The 17,998-nt window shown below is 41.8% G+C and overlaps 1 protein-coding gene across 1 annotated transcript in view; it reads left to right on the forward strand.

Annotated features, from left to right (window-relative positions):
• The window catches only part of SLC25A36 (solute carrier family 25 member 36), a 31,373-nt gene extending 26,217 nt beyond the window's left edge, over window positions 1-5,156 (forward strand). Inside the window, exons 6-7 of the mRNA XM_050308325.1 lie at window positions 44-333; window positions 1,053-5,156. Coding sequence (XP_050164282.1) covers window positions 44-333; window positions 1,053-1,246 — 484 coding nt within the window. The 3' untranslated portion in view covers window positions 1,247-5,156. The remainder of the gene's footprint in view (window positions 1-43; window positions 334-1,052) is intronic.
• The last annotated feature ends 12,842 nt before the right edge of the window (window positions 5,157-17,998 follow it).

Genomic DNA, 17,998 nt, shown 5'->3' on the forward strand with positions numbered 1-17,998 from the left:
CCAAGTTGTACCAGTTGATATCTGACTTGTTTTCTCCTTTCAGGAATCGTGGAGAGAAGCGAATGAGTGCTTTTGAGTGTGTCCGAAAAGTTTATCGCTCAGATGGCTTTAGAGGCTTTTACAGAGGAATGTCAGCATCCTATGCAGGCATATCTGAGACTGTTATTCATTTTGTTATTTATGAGAGTATTAAGAAAAAATTGCTGGAGTATAAGACTGCTTCTCCTATGGACAATGAGGATGAGTCAGCAAAAGAAGCATCGGACTTTGTTGGAATGATGATGGCTGCTGCCACTTCCAAAACTTGTGCAACATCAATAGCATATCCCCATGGTAAGTGGGGCAGGTAGAGTTGAGAACCTGAGTCAGATCCACCAGAGGGAGTCTTTTCAGTGATATTTGCAGCCTGCTTTGGTTCACTTGCTCAAGAAATATTTCTTTGTCTAAAGCTTTTCACATCAGATTCAGCAGGTCAACATGAGTGTGGTATTCAGAAATGGAAGTGCTTTGAGGTCGATATCTAGCATGGCCTTCTCTTAGGAAATGAATATTTTGCCAAAGGTTTACCAGGGTGTGGCCCAAAGTACTTAAGCAGATCTCTTTTCAATTGGCATCTTTCTATATACTCAGCAGTTTTCCATACTTTTCCAGCAAGTTCTTGTCTCCCTTCTAGGAAAACAGGCTGTCTAGTTTGTGTTTCAGTTGCACTTGATTTTCCTGCAAAGTAATTGTGTATACATGAAGTTTGTTAATGAATACTAAACTAGAGTCAACTTTTGAGCTAAAACGTAAGCCCAAACAACAGTCCTTTTGTGGACTGTAGCTAAGCAAATCAATTGGCCTTGTTCAGTCAGGTATCTAATGCTGCTGAAAATGTAACTTGTTTTCTTCTTACACCTACTTGGTTTGCTGCTCCTTTTTTTTTTTTGAAGAGGGGTTCTGAGATTTGAGAACTCGAGGAGGGGCATTTTCACGTAACAAATCACTGCTTGGTTCCTGGGAAAAATGATGCAAAGTGGTGAATGTAACCCCATGTGGTTTTCTTTGTACAGAGGTTGTACGAACAAGACTAAGAGAAGAGGGAACAAAATACAGATCTTTCTTCCAGACGCTGTCTCTGCTCGTGCGGGAGGAAGGCTACGGGTCCCTGTACCGAGGCTTAACCACGCACCTGGTCAGACAGATCCCAAACACAGCTATCATGATGTCAACCTATGAAGTGGTAGTCTACTTGCTCGATGGATAGCAGCGTGTGACAAGGCTTCCTGGAAGAAGGTGGAAGATGGAAAGACTGGAGTGGACCACTGAATGTCAATGCCAATGTGGTGGGCAAAAGGAACGCTCTATCAGGAACAAGCAGCTGTAGACAAAACAGAAGGTTGATTGTGGGCAACTATGAATAATTTTGCTGCCTTACTGTGTGGTCTCTTGGCGGTGTGACAAGTGGGAACTGCCCCTTAGGGAATGCCTTCATACATTTCTTAATTCAAAATTATTACTTCCTTTTCATCAGTTAAGCTAAACAAAGCCATGGAGTCATCTTCAGAGACCTGATGGGTGAGGGAGGGAAAGGTATGTTTTTGGGCAGCCTTATTCACTTCTCTTAGTGATTGTTCTGTTTTACTTCACAGTAACCTGTTGGAAGAATGGACAAGACAGTACTTTTGTAGATTTCTATACCTGAAGATTCATAAGAGACTGAGGTAGTAGTCAGTGTGTCGAGTTTTCCATGTTGCTACCTCAAGACAAAATATGGTGCAGGGACCCAGAACAGAGTTATTTCTTCACTACAAAAGATGATACTTTTTGTAGTTTTTTAGTTTGCTTATGGTTGGGTTTTTATCCCCCTTAAATTTTGAGCAATGTTGTAGGTTAGCAAGAGATCTGATTACTGAACTCTCTTCAGGTTATCAGTCTGTTAATACTGGATGTGTGTGGATTTCAAGTTCTGCTGCATTATTCTTTTTCTTTTCTGGAACTCTTCTTAAGTTAGAGAGACCTATGAAACATTGTCCTATATCATCAGTTTTCCTTGTCAGCCTGTTCAGGTCACATATACAGCTAAGGAAGAAGTTGGTGAATGCTACGTTATAGCCTTTTTAAGGATTTGTAATGTGATCAGAAATCTCAACTAGTCCAGCCTCCTGTTTGTGAAGACAGGATTGACTCAGATAGTTTCATGCTGCCTAAGCACAAGCTGTATTACCCTTAAATGTCTGGCAAATCCTGACCTGGATTACCTGTATTTTTATGGAAGTACTGAGGGAGAGCACATATCACTGTGGCTAGGGTGACCAGAAAGCAGAAACCAGTTCAAGTTTTGATAGATCTTTTCAGTGCAGACAAGCTCTGTGCAGAAGGATGGAGAAAACTGCAGTTGAGATTTTCTTGAAAGCATTCCCCTCGATAATTGCTGTATCACATCTGTCAGCGTGAGCCTGTGTCCTGAACTGCAGCTGGCAGTGTACCCTTGTCCTCTCCACTGTCTGAATATTCAGGCTTTGTTTTTATTCTGTAAGCCAATAGCAAAACAATGCCTTGCATTCAGCGGTGAGGCTTAGCTGGTTTATTGTCATAATTTACAGAGTTATCCAAAATCATACAACTGGAGTGTTAAGAAGTTTAATGTTACAAGAACCTTTACAGCTTTCTAGATATCTCTGCAGTCTGCATCCATTATCCTTAAGAGGAAGATGATCATTATAAACTGGGGGCAATAGCTTTCTACTCAAAAATGCTGCTACACTGGCATGGACAGAACTGTGCTATCAACTCTTCCAGTGTGGTACTTCAGTACACTTGAACTGTGCATTGTGTGCAATGGCTTTATTTTATGAATGACTTCTTATGCACTTTGTGGCCTTCTTAGGGCTTATGAATTTTCTTCCTCTTACTGATTATCTGTAGCCAAACCGTGTTTGAAACATGCAGGTGGGTTTTAAGCAAAGCATGTGGTTTGATTTCTGTGTAAGCTGTGCAGGAGTTTATGCTGTAGATCCATAGCATCTCTGTTGCAGTGGTTCTGTAGGCTCTATGTAAAAGCTCAAAGCTTGCAGAACAATCAGTCTGGGTTTTTCTCATTTGCTTTCCTTTATTTTGACCCTTGTCATGTTCTCCACACAGTGTCAAAGTCTTTGAGTATTTCAGGTAATTCTCTGTATTAATTGCTCATCCTCTAAAAGCCACCCATGGTATGTACAGCGACCTTGCAATGCAAAACTGACTTCCCTTCTTGGAAAATGTTACCTTTTAAAGACATAGCGTGGTCTGACCGTGGGGACTTGATTGTCCCAAAGAAGTGAAAGGAATGCTTAGATGTCTTTCTCTAGTGGTCTCTCTAGGAAAAGTCTGGAGTATTCATGACTGACCTAAGCCTTGCTGTGGTGCCATTGTTCAGGAATAGTGACTTACTGTAACTTTTGTTATGTGGAAAGTGGGTCATTCTCCAGGCTATCCAGATTGTTCAGTCACAGCCAAAACTTAAGATTCTGCTTTGAAATTCCTGAATGTGATAAACACATGGATTAGCTGAGGCTGCAGTGGGAGTTACTCTCCTGTGTTTGGTTGCATTGTCCCTTGGTTCCATGTTTGTCTCCCATGAATTCCCTGGGTACTGTGTGTGTGCCTTCTCTGGGGGAGAGCGGAGCCCCTGGGGTTAATATGGACATGTTAACAAGGACAATTGGGTATGGGAGGCACCTGTTCAAAGTAGACAATCAGTTTATTATTCCACTTCTTTAATGGATGTTCCAGCTTTGTTTTAAACGTCAGGGGTGATCTTTTTGGCTTGCTTTACATAACCAAACATAACCCCAAAATTTCTTGGGATTTTTTGTTATTTTTTAAACTACCAGTACCTGCAAAGTTACCTCCGAAACATTTCCCAAAGATCTGTGCGTTATTTATATAGTTTTCTTCATATTTATTACAAAAACTGAAAGGGAATAAAAAGATGCTACATTCAATAATACCTTTAAGTACAGAGCTGAAAGGAGTGCATTTAAACTTCCAGTAACTTGGCCATCTTGATTTGAGTATCTGAGTGTCGTGTATTTATGTCACAAGTGTCTGTTCTAGAGGCAAAGGTCTGGAATGTCTGAAACTGAGTAATTAATTATTTTCCCTCGCCCGGGTCAGACCCCGGTGTTATCCCCGCTGGTTGGGTGCGGGGGCTGCAGTTCCGCGGCGCGGCCCGCAGGTGGCAGCTGCCGCCAGGAAAAGGCGTGGAAAACCGATTCCCGGGAATGCCCACGCATTCCTGAGCCCCTCCTGCCCGTGCGGTGCCTGCAGGGCTGCGTGGAAGCAGCTGAGCTGTGCTGTCTTGCGGGGTCCGCTGAGCCCAGCCTTTCGCCTGATGGGTAGATCTGCTTCTGTCTGAATTTCTGAGCTGCCCCTCTGTGTTGTTTGAAGTGGGTTTGCAGGAGGGAGCTGTGGAGTTTTTGGTTGTTCTGATTGTAACTGAAATATCACCTGTCCACTTGTATATTAACACTGAACCGATCTAGTTCTGTTTACATAATGCACTCCGAAAATTCCCTTGCTGATTGAGATGTTAATGACATCTGATTGTTTGTTAATGACATTTTGTTATTCTATTTTTCTTATGACCTCTGTAACATTCCTCAGACTGTAGCATTGTAAAAGAATGCTTCCAGAGACAAAACATTGGAGAGCCTTTATAAGTGTTGCTTCCTGTTTAAACTGTTCAAATTTGGAAACAAGCAGAATGCTGAAGTGTGCCTCGGTAAATGTACTTTTTTCAACTTTGTTTGTTAAGACTGAGTTATGTTTTTTTCAGTTCTTCTATTTAAGAGTCTGCCTATCCTGCATATGTGAACATAACTATGCCCTCAGAGTCATAGCTGAACGCTCACAGCTGACAGTTTGAGAATACTTCAATGCTCATGTGAGGTTTGCTATTATTCTTGCATACATGTAGTTGGCTGTAAACTATGTGCATTTACTCTATTTATATAGTTAACTTTTTTGTTTGGATTGCTTTAAACTTCAAAGCAAATTAAAATGATGTGCTTCTCTTCAAATGTTGCCTTCTGTGCTAAACTGTACACTGTTTTTAACATTTGAATTTTTCTATTGATACATACCAGTGCCTGGAGAGCTGTGATTAAAAATGAACAATTCATTAGGAGATCCCAGTGAGTCATTTTATCTTGTGCCATTTTATAGTAGCTGAAAAGAGTGTATCTGTATTGTACCTATAATATGGTCTTTTGGGAGGGATTCATGGATGACTTAAACCAGTAGCATCTATCTGTGCAGTTGGATTTGAACACTGCTACCTCTGCAGAACTAAGTGATACTGCCTGTCAACTGAGATTCAGTAACTAGTGACCAGAAAACTCATGTCCATTTGAAGTGCCAGATAGTACAAACTGCTGCTGACAAAAATAAAAATGAAGGGCAGTAATTCCTTAAAATGTTCAGAGTTAACTGCGAGTGCAGTTATAACCAAGTCCTTGAAACACTGTTAGATACTGATTTTCTTACAATATGTTGTGTTTGATATGAAGTCTGTTCACAGAACTTCCTCACAAATCACTCTGCAGATGCATACATGGGTTTTGTTTGGTGATTGTGTGGTCTCTTTCTTCCACCTCAGCGTGTGTTCTGGAGCTAAACCTTTGCAGCTTCTAATATGGGGCCTGGCTTGGTGTTGATTCTTTTAGCTATTCAGAACTACTTCAAAACTTGCATTAAATCAGGACGTCTGGGATAATTTAATTTTTTTCAGTAAGTGTTAATGTGAATTGACCTGCCTTGCTCTACTTTGTAGCTTCCAGGTCAGCCAGGCTTGGAGGTAATCAGTCCTCTGGAACCAGTACAGGCAACCACTGTGTGTATCCCTGGCACATCTGAAATTATGCCTCTGACTGGCACAACTGGAATTGTCTGTTATTGATCTGTCACTCCTACCCTCCTAGAGGCACCTTGGCAGGGCTGAGCTCAGGTGAAGTCTTTGAGGATGTTTTCTGTCCATCTGCTTTAGTACACCTTCTGCTGGAGGGGTCCTGTTAAGCTTGCCCTGGTCAACAGGCATGAATATAAAATGAAGATGTATTTCAAGTGCTAACTGATTATGGCTTGGCATTAATGCAGCTGTGTTGTCTGACATAGATGCAACCTAAAAGCATGGGAGGCTTAACAATGACCTCTTTCACAAAAGAAAGCCCTTGAATTTGATAATGCACTTACACTAAAATAAAATGTACTTCCGAAGACAAACACTTCTCTCTCATCTTGGATGTGCTGTTGCCAACCACTGTGCTTTGTGCTGACTCAGAACATCCTACTCTTCCTGCACAGCTTCTGTAAAAAGGCAGGAAGTGCCGGGACAGGAATCCAGTTCTCATGAGCAAATTGATGCAAACAAAGTGGTGCCCTGAACTGTGGGAGGTGGGTTGGAGCAGAGGAGCTTCTGGTTTTGTAGATGGAATTTTTCAAGGGATGCTCTTAAGATTGGGCTCACTAAGGCACAGATACTTGTCACTGATGGAATTATGTCAAGAGAAGGAGAAGCTTTCAAAGACAAGCTCCACATGGTGAAAATTACTGCTAATTCTGGGTGGACCTCTACAAAGGGAGTGTTTCTTCCTTCATCTGTGGCTGTTTGGAAGTTGGTAGCTTTTCCTAATCCTGCTTCTGCAGCAGACACTTGGGGTGGACTGAGGATGTATGCGTTGAAATTGTCTGGAATGTACACAAAACACAAAGCTGTCTGTCCTGAGACTTGGTCATCCATTCAGACTGCTGAAAACAGGTATACAATGTGCAAGTGAGGCAGCAAATACCTTAGGGACCAGCAAAATAAGATTAAATAACAGTGCAAAATGCATATTTAATAAGTTACAAAACACTGATGAGGATTTTTGCTCTGGGCCAGGAGTGTCACTTCATCAGATGGACAGGAGAGAAGACTCCATGTATAGTTCTCAACAATGATCACTGTTGCCTATTTAAAAAAAAAAAAATTAAAAAATTATAGTTTCAGGATGCCAAATGGAAGCACAAACAGCATTTGTTTTTCCTGTATGTGTAAATCTCAGGCTGACTTAACTTGGGGTACATTCACACCTCTGCTTTATCACACCTATAAAAGAGAGAAAGTTATAAAAAGTGATCATTGAAGGAAGTGTGTGTGTCCTGCCAGAGCATGGTGGTTTTACAGAAGAAAAAACTTAGAAGGGTAAGTACTCTGGGTGAAAGCATTAAGTTGCAAGACCTGCTGCTCCAAAATGAACTCTTATTTGCTGGCTGTTAGCTTTGGATATAAGAAAGCTTTTAATGATCAGTGCAAAACAGATCATTAAGCAGCACGTGAAAGGGATACTGTGATCTGGGCTGTGGTACCTCAGCCCTAATTGATGTCTTGTGTGTTTAGTAGGGATTAGGCTCTGTCTGTGTTGGAATTAATCACCCTGTGCTTGGTGGCTGCGTGGAGCTTGTTCCAGGGGAATTCGTGGAAAAGATGAACTAAGCCTCATCCTACTTCCTTCCCCCCACCCCAGCCCTTCACCCTCAGAACCAACCACTCCAAGAATTTTTCTTTCTAATATACCCCTTCATATATATGTATCAGTTTGTCACTTTAACTGAACAATATAATTTACTGTGTTGCTGATCTGAATTTTTCCTGGTCTTATGCCACACGTTGCTTTTCTGCAAGCATTTTATTTTTGTCCCTGTCTGAGGAATGACAATGTTGTATGCCAAGGTATTGGGAAAGAATATATGGTTTTCACAAGGATATATCCTTCTGAGCTGGTTCAGCCTAGTACATTCCTGTTGCATACAGTTGTTCTCTATTTTATCAGGGAAAGGATTTTGTAGATTTAAAGTAATTAGAAGGGGTGAGAGGGTAATGTGATTGCTTTTGTTTAGTATTGTTTTCATAGCAGCGAGTTAGATGTGTAACAATACTTTTAAATGGAGAAAGCAGCCTCTTTCTCTGTAATTCTCACCTAAGGGAATAAAGCTCTCCAAGTACAGCTTTGCAGAACTTTTATCCAAATTTTAACTGTGCTAGATTCTTTCACACTGTGTAACAGCTCCAACTGCTCACTAAGTGAATCACCTCATTTAGAACAACTGAATCGTAGAACCCCCTGGCTTATGAAATGTATTCACTTTGTTTTTAAGAATGACAAAGGGCTCAATCAACAATAAACCTCATGTCATCCCTCTGTAAATAATAACCCTGCAGTTTGCCTGCCTTTCTGCACTGACAGCTTGGATGCCCTGATGGAACATTAGACAGCTCTCTCCAATGTTTCTGAAAACCTCTTTAATCTTGCCTGTGGTAAAACCCACCCTTTCCATTTGATCGAGAAAAACAGAACCAAACCAAAGAAACCTGACACAGGTCACAAGCTACCAAAGATACTGAAAGTCACGGGAGGAAAGCTAACAAACAGGTGAACTTTCAAGGAAATCCCACGTCCTCCAGCATCCTGCTGGTGTTGCCTGCGCTGCTCCCTGGATATGACTGCTCCCAGCCATCTGCCCAGCAGCAGCCAGCACCGCTGCCCTCTCCAACAGCAGCACCTCCGCCACGGGCCACCACTGTTCGAGAAGCACCGCTGTCCAGTTCCGTGTCCCGAGCTCAGCTCAGCCCTCCAGACCCCGCAGGAAGGGGGAGCTCCCCACGAGCCCCCGCACGGAACGGGCACCGAGCGCTCCGCAGCTCCCCGGGAGCCGAACCGAGCCCCGACCGCCACCGCAGCCCCCCAGCCCCTCCCGCCGGACCCCGCACAGCTCCAGGGACTGCCGGTCCCGCCGCGATCCTCCGGGAACACCGGGAGCGACCGGGAAAGAAGGAAGGAAGGGGCAGGGAAAACCCGGACTGGATTTCTGTCAGAATACGGAATGGGGAAAAACCCGGACTGGATTTTCTCCTGGAGTACGGAACGGGGGAAAACCCGGACTGCATTTTTCCCGGAGTACGGAACGGGGGAAAACCCGGACTGGATTTTTCCCGGAGTACGGAACGGGGGAAAACCCGGACTGGATTTTTCCTGGAGTACGGAACGGGGGAAAACCCGGACTGGATTTTTCCTGGAGTACGGAACGGGATTTTAAAAAAAAAAAAAAGGGAAAAAGGGGGAAAAAAAAAGGGGGAAAAACCCCACCACAGCCCAGCAGGTTTCTGGGGTAACCCAAATTATTTCTGCAGTTCAGAAGGTGCACATCCCTAAAGCATTCCCTTGGGAACACCAAGCTTTCCACAAGCATTTTCTACTTCAGTTTGGGTCCCCGTTCCCAGAAGCAAATCCCAAAGCTCTTTTTACAACCTGCAAACCCCAAGAATGACCAAGGACAGCTGCTGGCAGAGGACACAAAGAGGACTGTGGGGATCAGACACCCTTACCTGGGAGGGCTCCAGCTTTCACCTGCCATCCACAAGCAGCTCTGGATTTTCATGCTGCTTTGCTTCACAGGGCCTTTTCTGCCAAGCTCACTGCTGGAGGATTTTGCCTGGCCTTGAGACATGTCTTACAAAGCTGAGCTTCATGAGAACTGGGGTGCTTTTCGTTATTCCTGACTCTTCCAGGGCTGCACTTGCCAGGATCCTTTGGGCACGAGGGAGCTTCCAGACTGCCCCAAACCTTCACAGCCTACTTACTCTTCTTGGCACAGCTGGACCACCTCACTGTCTCTTCAGAAAGAGAAGGCAATGATCCTTTCTGAAACCAGAACCCCACAGCTTCGCTTTCCCATCCAATGACTTTGCATCTATTTACTAGATGTTTATTTCCTTATGTGTGTTTATACAGTTTTTCTTTTGAGTTGTAGATTTCTGATGTTAAAAGCAGTGATGGATGGAGAAGGCAGGATTAGCTCACTAGGTACATCTGTTTTCTACAAGAAAACTGAAGTCAGCATTGCAGGGGAAAAAAAAAATCTAACAGTAACATCTACAAACATCCTGAGCTGACAGACTAAACAGCATTCTTGGGACTGAGCAAGAAGCCTGGTAGTCTCTGCTAAAGGGAGGGTAAGAGCAGAATGTCAGCAGAGTCACCCTGAAAAATAATAGGTGGGCTATATAGAAGAGAATTCAGAGAATGGTTTAGGTTGGAAGGGACCTTAAATTTATCTAGTTCCAACCCCCCTGCCATGGGCAGAGGCACCTTCCACTACAGTTACTGATTTTCACACTTAACCCAGCTCATTTGTTCTCTTAGCTGAAAATAAGGCAAAGACAAAGGAAAAAAACTGAGGTATTAGTCAGCAGAGCTTTGCATAAGGAAAAATGAATTCTCACCCCATAGTAGGGAATAATCTAGCAGTAGTGTTCTCAAAATGGTTTATTATGCCTAAGTAGGTTTAGAGATGCTGTGTTTCTACAGAAAGGACTGATGAGGTGGCCACAATTATGTGATGATTTAAAACCTCACTATGTCAGCTGCAGTCTCTTATGGAATTGTGTTGAAGGAATTTGGATTGTGATGAATATTATCCTAACACTGGAGAGTGTTAATCACTAATAACCTGGTCTAGTGGGCGATGTCCCTGCCCACTAGATGGCAAGGAGATGGGAACTGGCTGATCTTTAAGGTCTCTTCCAACCCAAAAAATTCCATGTGTTCTATGCCCAGGCCACAGATGTGCACCTTTGGAATGTTAGCTGCCTTCTAAGCAGGCCCCAATTAATGCAGGCTATTTTAGGTTACTACTACTAGATGCAAATTAATTTTCTGTAAACTAAGTCAGAAAAGTGATGTAGTCAAACTAATTCCTGATTACGCTTCCTCTTGGTTTAGTTTTTGAAGATTTAGGAGTGCTAGTGGGAAGAAAAGCATTTCCCCTGTAATATCTGATTTTATTTAACAGAGCTGTAATTTAGCCTGTTAATTTGAGGTGTTACCAAGTGGTTCCTGGTGAAAAAGCAGTGTAACTCCAGGAGACCTAGAGGGACCAGTGAAAAGGTGCCTATTTTTGTAAAAGGTCATTCTGAACTTTTGACTCCAAACTGGGGGCTCATTCTTGACCTTGGGATTTCTGGTCCCTGGACTGATGGTGATGGAGAATATTGAAAACAGAGCTGGAGAAAACTACTAATTTTCACTTAATATGAAAACTGATAGTTTTGCAACTATGTGAAAACTTGATCAAGTGTACAGTTTGCTCTTTCTGCCAGCCAGCGCTCCTCCTCAGGGTGTAAATGACTGTACTTCTCCCTCTGGGCAAAGTGGTGAATTTGTCCAGGTGCAAATATGTCTTTTCATGGTGAAACTTTACCCACTTCTATCAAAAGCAGTGCTTTTTTTTATGCAGTAACGTGGTTTCCCCACTGTTTTTCTAGTCATAAGAATTTCAGTGCAGGATCAGGGGTGTGGTGTTGTGGGAATTGCATACCAGCTAAAGTAATTCCAGTCATTGTTCTCTAAGCAGCATTTCCACCCCTCTGTGGACCCCCATTTAAACCTTTCCAGGTTAGTGGGAAGTCAGATGGAATTAATGAAGGTAAAATTACATGAATGCCTAAAAGATTAATTTATGCTGATTATTTCCTTGTTTACAGGCAATCAGCTATCTCATAATGTGAACAGAAGGTCTGTAACATGATGAAAAGCCAAATACTGCCTAAGAAAGCACTTTGAAGGTTGAAGACAATGGTAATAACTTACAGTCAAAATTCTATGCAACGAGGTGGGGTCACCAACAGTAAACCGTGAATGTGTCAGATCACTTAGAGAACAGAAGTACCACATAAATTCACATTCATAAATAACATCTTCAGTTTTGTAGGACAGGAAAAGAAGTATATTTGAGCTTTTTCATATTTTTCCCTCAGTATACGAAATATTATGAGAGTTATTTCTTACTTAGGGTGACTAAGTGTAAAGAGATGTACATATAAATTACTAAGCTGAAGTTCTTAGGGTTGTATTGTAGCAGATAGTTGAGCTTATTATGACTGAGGGTTCATTCTGTGTTAGTAGTTTCTGATTACTAATTAGGTTGACATAATCAGAAAAATCTTGACCCGCACTACTTAAGAAGTGTTTGGCACTTAACAGGAAGTTTTAGAATTAACAAATCAAGTAACCTACTGTAATTCCTAGTGAATCAATGTGCAGAGCTATCTGTCTGATCGTGTCCCTGCCCTCCAGAGATAAAGGCATAAGACACTAGAAATAGATGAAGTTGTTTAACACAGCTAGTCAATACACTAGCAGTATTCAGACTGGGAATTCTAACAAAAAGCAACAAAGCCAAACCCCAGGCCTTGGATAGCCTAGATAGAGCTGGAATATATCGGTGTATAAAGATGCTAGTGCCTTTTTTTGTTTTTTTTTTTTTTTTTTTTTAACAAGTGACTGATAAATATTTGGAAGTGGCTTTATGACTTGAAAGAGAAAGTCCCCAGTAAGAACCTTGATATAAGTGCAGAAGAGAAGAATTTGCAGGTTTTTTGTCACACACTTAGTGAAGTTTCATTGTTGATAGTTTGTATGCAGGTTGATATTAAGGAGAATTTTTATAGATCTGGTAAATTCCAGTAAGTCAGTGAAGTTGCTTATGAAGTGAAAGTGTCTAACACCTTGTTGTACTGTCCGTGGCACTGCTCTTTATACAGATCATAATACACAACTCCCAAGGATTTATAAAACTGGCAGAAATGGAACCTTAATGCATAGGTGTAGTATTACTACCAAGAAACAGTGTGATTTGCAGACCTTTTATAGTTTAAAAGGGGCCTGGGAATGGTGACAGCAGACTACCTGTGAAAATGTTAAAAAAGAGCACTGGAAAGGTAAGCAATTTGTTCAGTACAGAAATATCCTTGCCCAGCACTCCAGAAGGGGCTTGCCACTCTCCTGGTGTAAACCTGTGTTATAACTGCTCTGTGACTTCTGTGGAAGGGCTGAGTAGCAGCCATGGCACCTACAGGCACATCAGAAATTAGTCCCCATGTGCTTAGCAGTGCAGGACCAATCAGGGATTCTTTTGTGATTAAATCCAGGTCCTTGCTGTGGGAACTTGTGGCCTATACCATTCATAAATCTACCAGGCTTCATCTTCAAACTAATTAGGTTACTTGTTCTACTGGGAGGTTGCCTCAAAACCTGGCTTTCTTGTGCTGAAACCGCTCTAATTTACTGTCCCAGCAAGAGCCCATATAAATTGATATAACTGGTGACTTCAAGTGCTGACAGCCCTCTAAAGAGTCACTCGTGTCATAGGTACTTTGTATTGGAGACAGTTTGATTTCCCTTTCTCTACTGGCTTCCTTTTGCTTTTGAGTAGCATGGGGAAATATCTTACAGATGGAAAGGGACCGGGTTACCTTGTTCTTGGATTTGCGTAGTAGTAACGCTGTCTTTTTTTATTTTTACTTTAAAATAGTTCGTCATATTTGTGCAAACAATCTGAATAATCAGTCAGCTCTTGCATCCTGCAGTTAACAAATAACACAGCTGGCTCAGCTTTTGTGCATCACAGCAATTAGCTCAGACTGACTCTCTGGGATTGTTTTTGCTGTATCTTCAGTCCAAATTGCTGGTTTGCAGCAGTGACACATTTCGTACAAGTTTTTCTGTTGCTGCACAGACGCTACATTTCCTCTCAGTTATACATGAAATTATAACACCATTGAAATACAGCCTTGTCATATTTTTGCTTGCATCCTTCCACAGGCCTGATTCTCCTGTCCTAACTTGTCTAAGCAAACCCTACTCATTCGATGCCATCGTGCCAAGCCTTCCCCTGCACGGTGTCACCTTGGCTCTTTCAGTAGCACAGTAAAAGCCTATCCTGAAAAAAAACCCCCGTGGTTTTTAGCTCTCCCTCCTCGCTGCTGCACACACACAGCTGCTCCTGTGACGCTGGGAGAACTGTTCTGATGTTATTGCATCGTGTCTGTCTGACCTTCCAGGCCTACGAAAGTACTTCAGGGGGTGGGTTGTTTAAAAGTCCCAAGAGAGTGAGCACTCCCGTTCCTGGCTGTGCAGCTGTGCCACAGACACCAGCCTGCCTGGTAAATCACTTTGCCCTCTCTGTAGAAATGAGCACTGTACTGACAGGCAATGGGGATAAATAACAATGTGTGTGTAACGTAAGGTGGATTCAATTGATCTGTTGGATAACAAAATAATTCAGTGGCAGCTGGTCTTTATTACAAATTTCATCACTGTTACTGAAAAAGCTAGTTTTTTATCCTCCCTTGCTGTTTTTTTTTTTCTGAGAATGTTTTCCCTTTCTCATTTTTTCCTGCTGGGAACTATATAATACATAAAACAGGTGACTGCACTCCATTGATTGAGCCTAATGCCAACAGAAAGAGTCTTGAGGGTGGAAGAAAGCTCTTCCTGTGGGGGAGAAAGCTCTTCCTATAGATGGTTAAATTACTGATTCTTATTTAAAAAAAAAAAATATAAGATGCACAATCTGTCTTTATTTGCCCTACTCTCAATGCTGAAGAGAAATAGATTTACAGGTATTTTAGTGAACCACAAAAATCTGTCTCTTACTTTTCCCTTTGACAGGAATAGATTTCTGCTAATTTCAGAAAGGCCTTCTGTGGACATTATACCTCTGTTTCTAAACTTAGACTGGTTTCCTGGACTCACCTAGATGAGATTGTTTCATTCTGAAGAGGTTATACATCTTGGGCTCAAAGAGCCTTTTCAGTTAGAGCTGCCTAAGTGTAAGTTAATTCATGCCAGCTGCTTCTGTCCTCAGGCTATTATCTTGTGCCCTCACATAAGGCACTTGCACCCAGCCATAAGTTCTAACACTGATAAGAGAAAGAAATCCAGTGTGGAGACACTGCAGTTGCCTGTTCTTGAGCCCTTTTTAACATTTTATTAGAGAGGACATGCTGCCTTTGACGAAGTTGTAGTAGTAGAATAAGCATAAAGGATGCAGAAATGCAGTGATGATCTCTGAAATCTCCAAGTGGTGTGCTCAGAGTAACTTTCATCTCTTCTGTCTTGGGTAAGTGAAGACATTAAACTCACAAGACCAATGGGAAAAATATTGCAGATGCCTAGCAGTCAAATGATAGACTTAAACGAGCCAAATCACAGTTAATTTTCCTTTTCATTACTGGAATTTTGTTTGTGTTATTTTGGGGACTTGGGGAATGCTGTGAAACTGAGGTAAATCATTTGTTTATCAGTTTGTGAATATTTTCACCATGACATCAAATTGCCATACTCATGCTTTGAGTTTATTCTCTTCATGAGATGAAGTTAGTTTATCCTTGAAAGAGTACAAAACCCAAATAAATGGCAGGTTCTGTGATAGTGCTGGGCTGCTTTCAGCAAGGATTTTTGGTTTTCATGATTTAGTTGAGACTTTACAGATGAACACCTTTGGCATTTTTGCCCCTCTTCTGAAGCAAAGGCAGAGGGATATTTTGATGTAACCAAGAATTGCTTCATGGTCTGTTACAAGTTGGGATATTGGAAATAATCTTTGTTTTCTCAGCACAGAACACTTCAGAACAGGGCTGGCTTTTGTCTGAAGCAATGCACTGTTATCAGCACATGGATCCTTTAGATCAGACACTGTTTTAAGGACAAGTCCTATGCAGGAAGATGAACTAGAGTGTGGTTGAGGTATCTGAGAGTGAGAAGTAATCAGAAATATTTGAAAGACATCATGCCTGGTCTGGAGAAGGACAAGTTGGCAGCTTCATGGGTTGGACTTCCAGGGAGGGAGAGGGGGAGAAACTGAATTAATAAGTACTTTAGACTATTTATAGGCTTGCTTCCAAATCTTGATTGGAAGGCTGGATTTCTTCATAAACCTCAGTGAAGCCATGGGATCAGCTGTATTACTTGTAAGGATTTTTAATAATAGAACTTTTGGAAGGATTTTTGCTTTCTTATGTCAAAATGTGCAGAACTATCACCATAATGTAAAATGAGAAGCAGGCTTTTTAAAGTCACCACACAAAACCCAGATGGTTCTGAAATGAAAATATAATGCAAAAGCGAGAGCTGAGGAGGGGTTTGAAGTAATTGTGTTTCAATGGTCCAGCCACCAGGACACACCTGTATCTCTTAGCTGTGCTTTGAATGTTAAATTCTTTTTCCCACATAAATAGTAGTTAAATACTTGGTTCCCATTGAAAGTCATCCTGAAAGTCAGGAGCTGGATGTTTAATTACATTTGTGTCTTTGAAAATCTCCCCTTCTTTTTCGCCAGTGTGCAGCAGTGTTAAAGTCCAGCAGGCCCAGCTAATTTTGAGATACTTAACACAAGAAAAAAATTTATAATGTGAAAACGTTGTTAACTTTTACAAATCTGCTTTGCAATGCAAAACTCATTCACAGTAAAGAAGTTGAATCAAAGGCTTACCACTGCCAACTAATTATTTAATGTTCTCCAGCTAATGTTGTTATGCTGCCAAAAATGTGTGCTTCCATCTTTTTCTTTTCTCATTAGGGGAGGATAAGCTCATAAATTATTTTTCTGCTTGAGTTATTTGATTTGGACTAAATTTTCTTTTGTGAAACTATATGTCTGCTCCCTTTTATCATCAGCAAACTTGGAAAAAAATGGCATATCATCTTTGTTGCTGAATCTAAAAGTAAATACATTTTAAATTGGGCTTTATCACACTTTTCAAATAAAATATGTTTAAAAAACCCTTCGTTCAGATGTGAGAATCCACAAACCAAAATGAATGTGACTGCCTGGTTCTACAAGGCTTTGAATACAATGGTAAAAAATAAGGTGGTGGTTGGTTGCCTGTCAAAGACTTGAGACTTGTCTTCAGTTTGCTGCCGTTGTAAACCCTTACAGGTCCTGAAAGATTGCTGGCAAGTAGTTTTATCTTTGACTATCATCTTAAAAAGGGCTTTTCTTAATTTAAACAGGAGGACAAACACCCTGGAAATCAGGTGCAGTTCAAAGGTGTTCAGAGAGCAGGGTAAGGCAGGTAGTTTAAAATCTGAACACACCAACTCAGTATGGTTTTGCTGTACACCAGTGCTGAACAAACACTGGCGTTCTGTCTGAGTCAGTGGGAAACCTGCTGCTGATGTGAGTCCAGCTATGATCCCCTGGGTAATCCTTCAGTTTGATCATAATGTAAATTCACACCAAATGTACATCTCCTTGTTGCAATGTCCAAAAATAAGCATTTTCTAGTGCAAGTTTACTTTCCAGATCCAGCAGCAGCTCATTGCTCACATCTGGAGCCACGATTTCATCAGCTCTTGCAAACAAAGCATATTTCAGTCTGGTTCAGAAGCTGAGAAAGAAAACCCAGGATGTTACTGTTGTGATTTAGTAAATAGTGCTATCCTTCTGTGTCAGTGCCAAATTGTGCTTCCCTCCAAAGGGACAGAGTATTTTCTGGATCACAGACCAGCAGAGACTTGGTTTCCTGACAGTGCATAGTCCCACCCAGCCACCTGTGGCGTTGAGATCTCGATGGTGCCCCGTGAGGAACCGGCCAGCTGTTCTGTGCAAGAATTCCAGAGACTCCTGCAGACCAGATTCCCAGCTTTAACTATCACTGCAAACTGAATTTGTCTCCCAGTCTTGCGCCCAGGTACTGACCATGCCTGTGTTAAGCTTACCAGATTCCTGGAGATCACAGGTGAGGAGAACACACCTGGGAGGGCAGGTCACTGGGGGAGTTCTCACTGAAACAGGGAGTGTTCTCTTCCATGTGCTCAGTGCAGGGACAGCTTGCAGTTGCCATCTGAAAGTCATACCACAGTTCAGCTAAAGCAAGCCTGAATTTATTGAAATAGAGCTGTTTCTATGAATGTGAAGCATTTGTATTTGTTTTGTTGAGAAGTAAAGCCAACAGGAGATCCCTCTGGGCTTAGAGTCAAGGTCTGAGATCTTCAAACTGAGGTCTCATGACAAGGCATTTCTGTGAATGTGTAAATAATCAATCTGGCACATTTTTGGCAGAGCTTTTGCTTATGTCTCCATAGTGAACCTGACAGTTTTAGTGTATATGGAACTGGTCAGACAAAGAAGTAATTGAGGCATTAAACTATTGTAA

The sequence above is a fragment of the Myiozetetes cayanensis genome, unplaced genomic scaffold (assembly GCF_022539395.1).
Source record: "Myiozetetes cayanensis isolate MyiCay16 unplaced genomic scaffold, myiCay2020 scf13, whole genome shotgun sequence".
Lineage (NCBI taxonomy): Eukaryota > Metazoa > Chordata > Aves > Passeriformes > Tyrannidae > Myiozetetes > Myiozetetes cayanensis.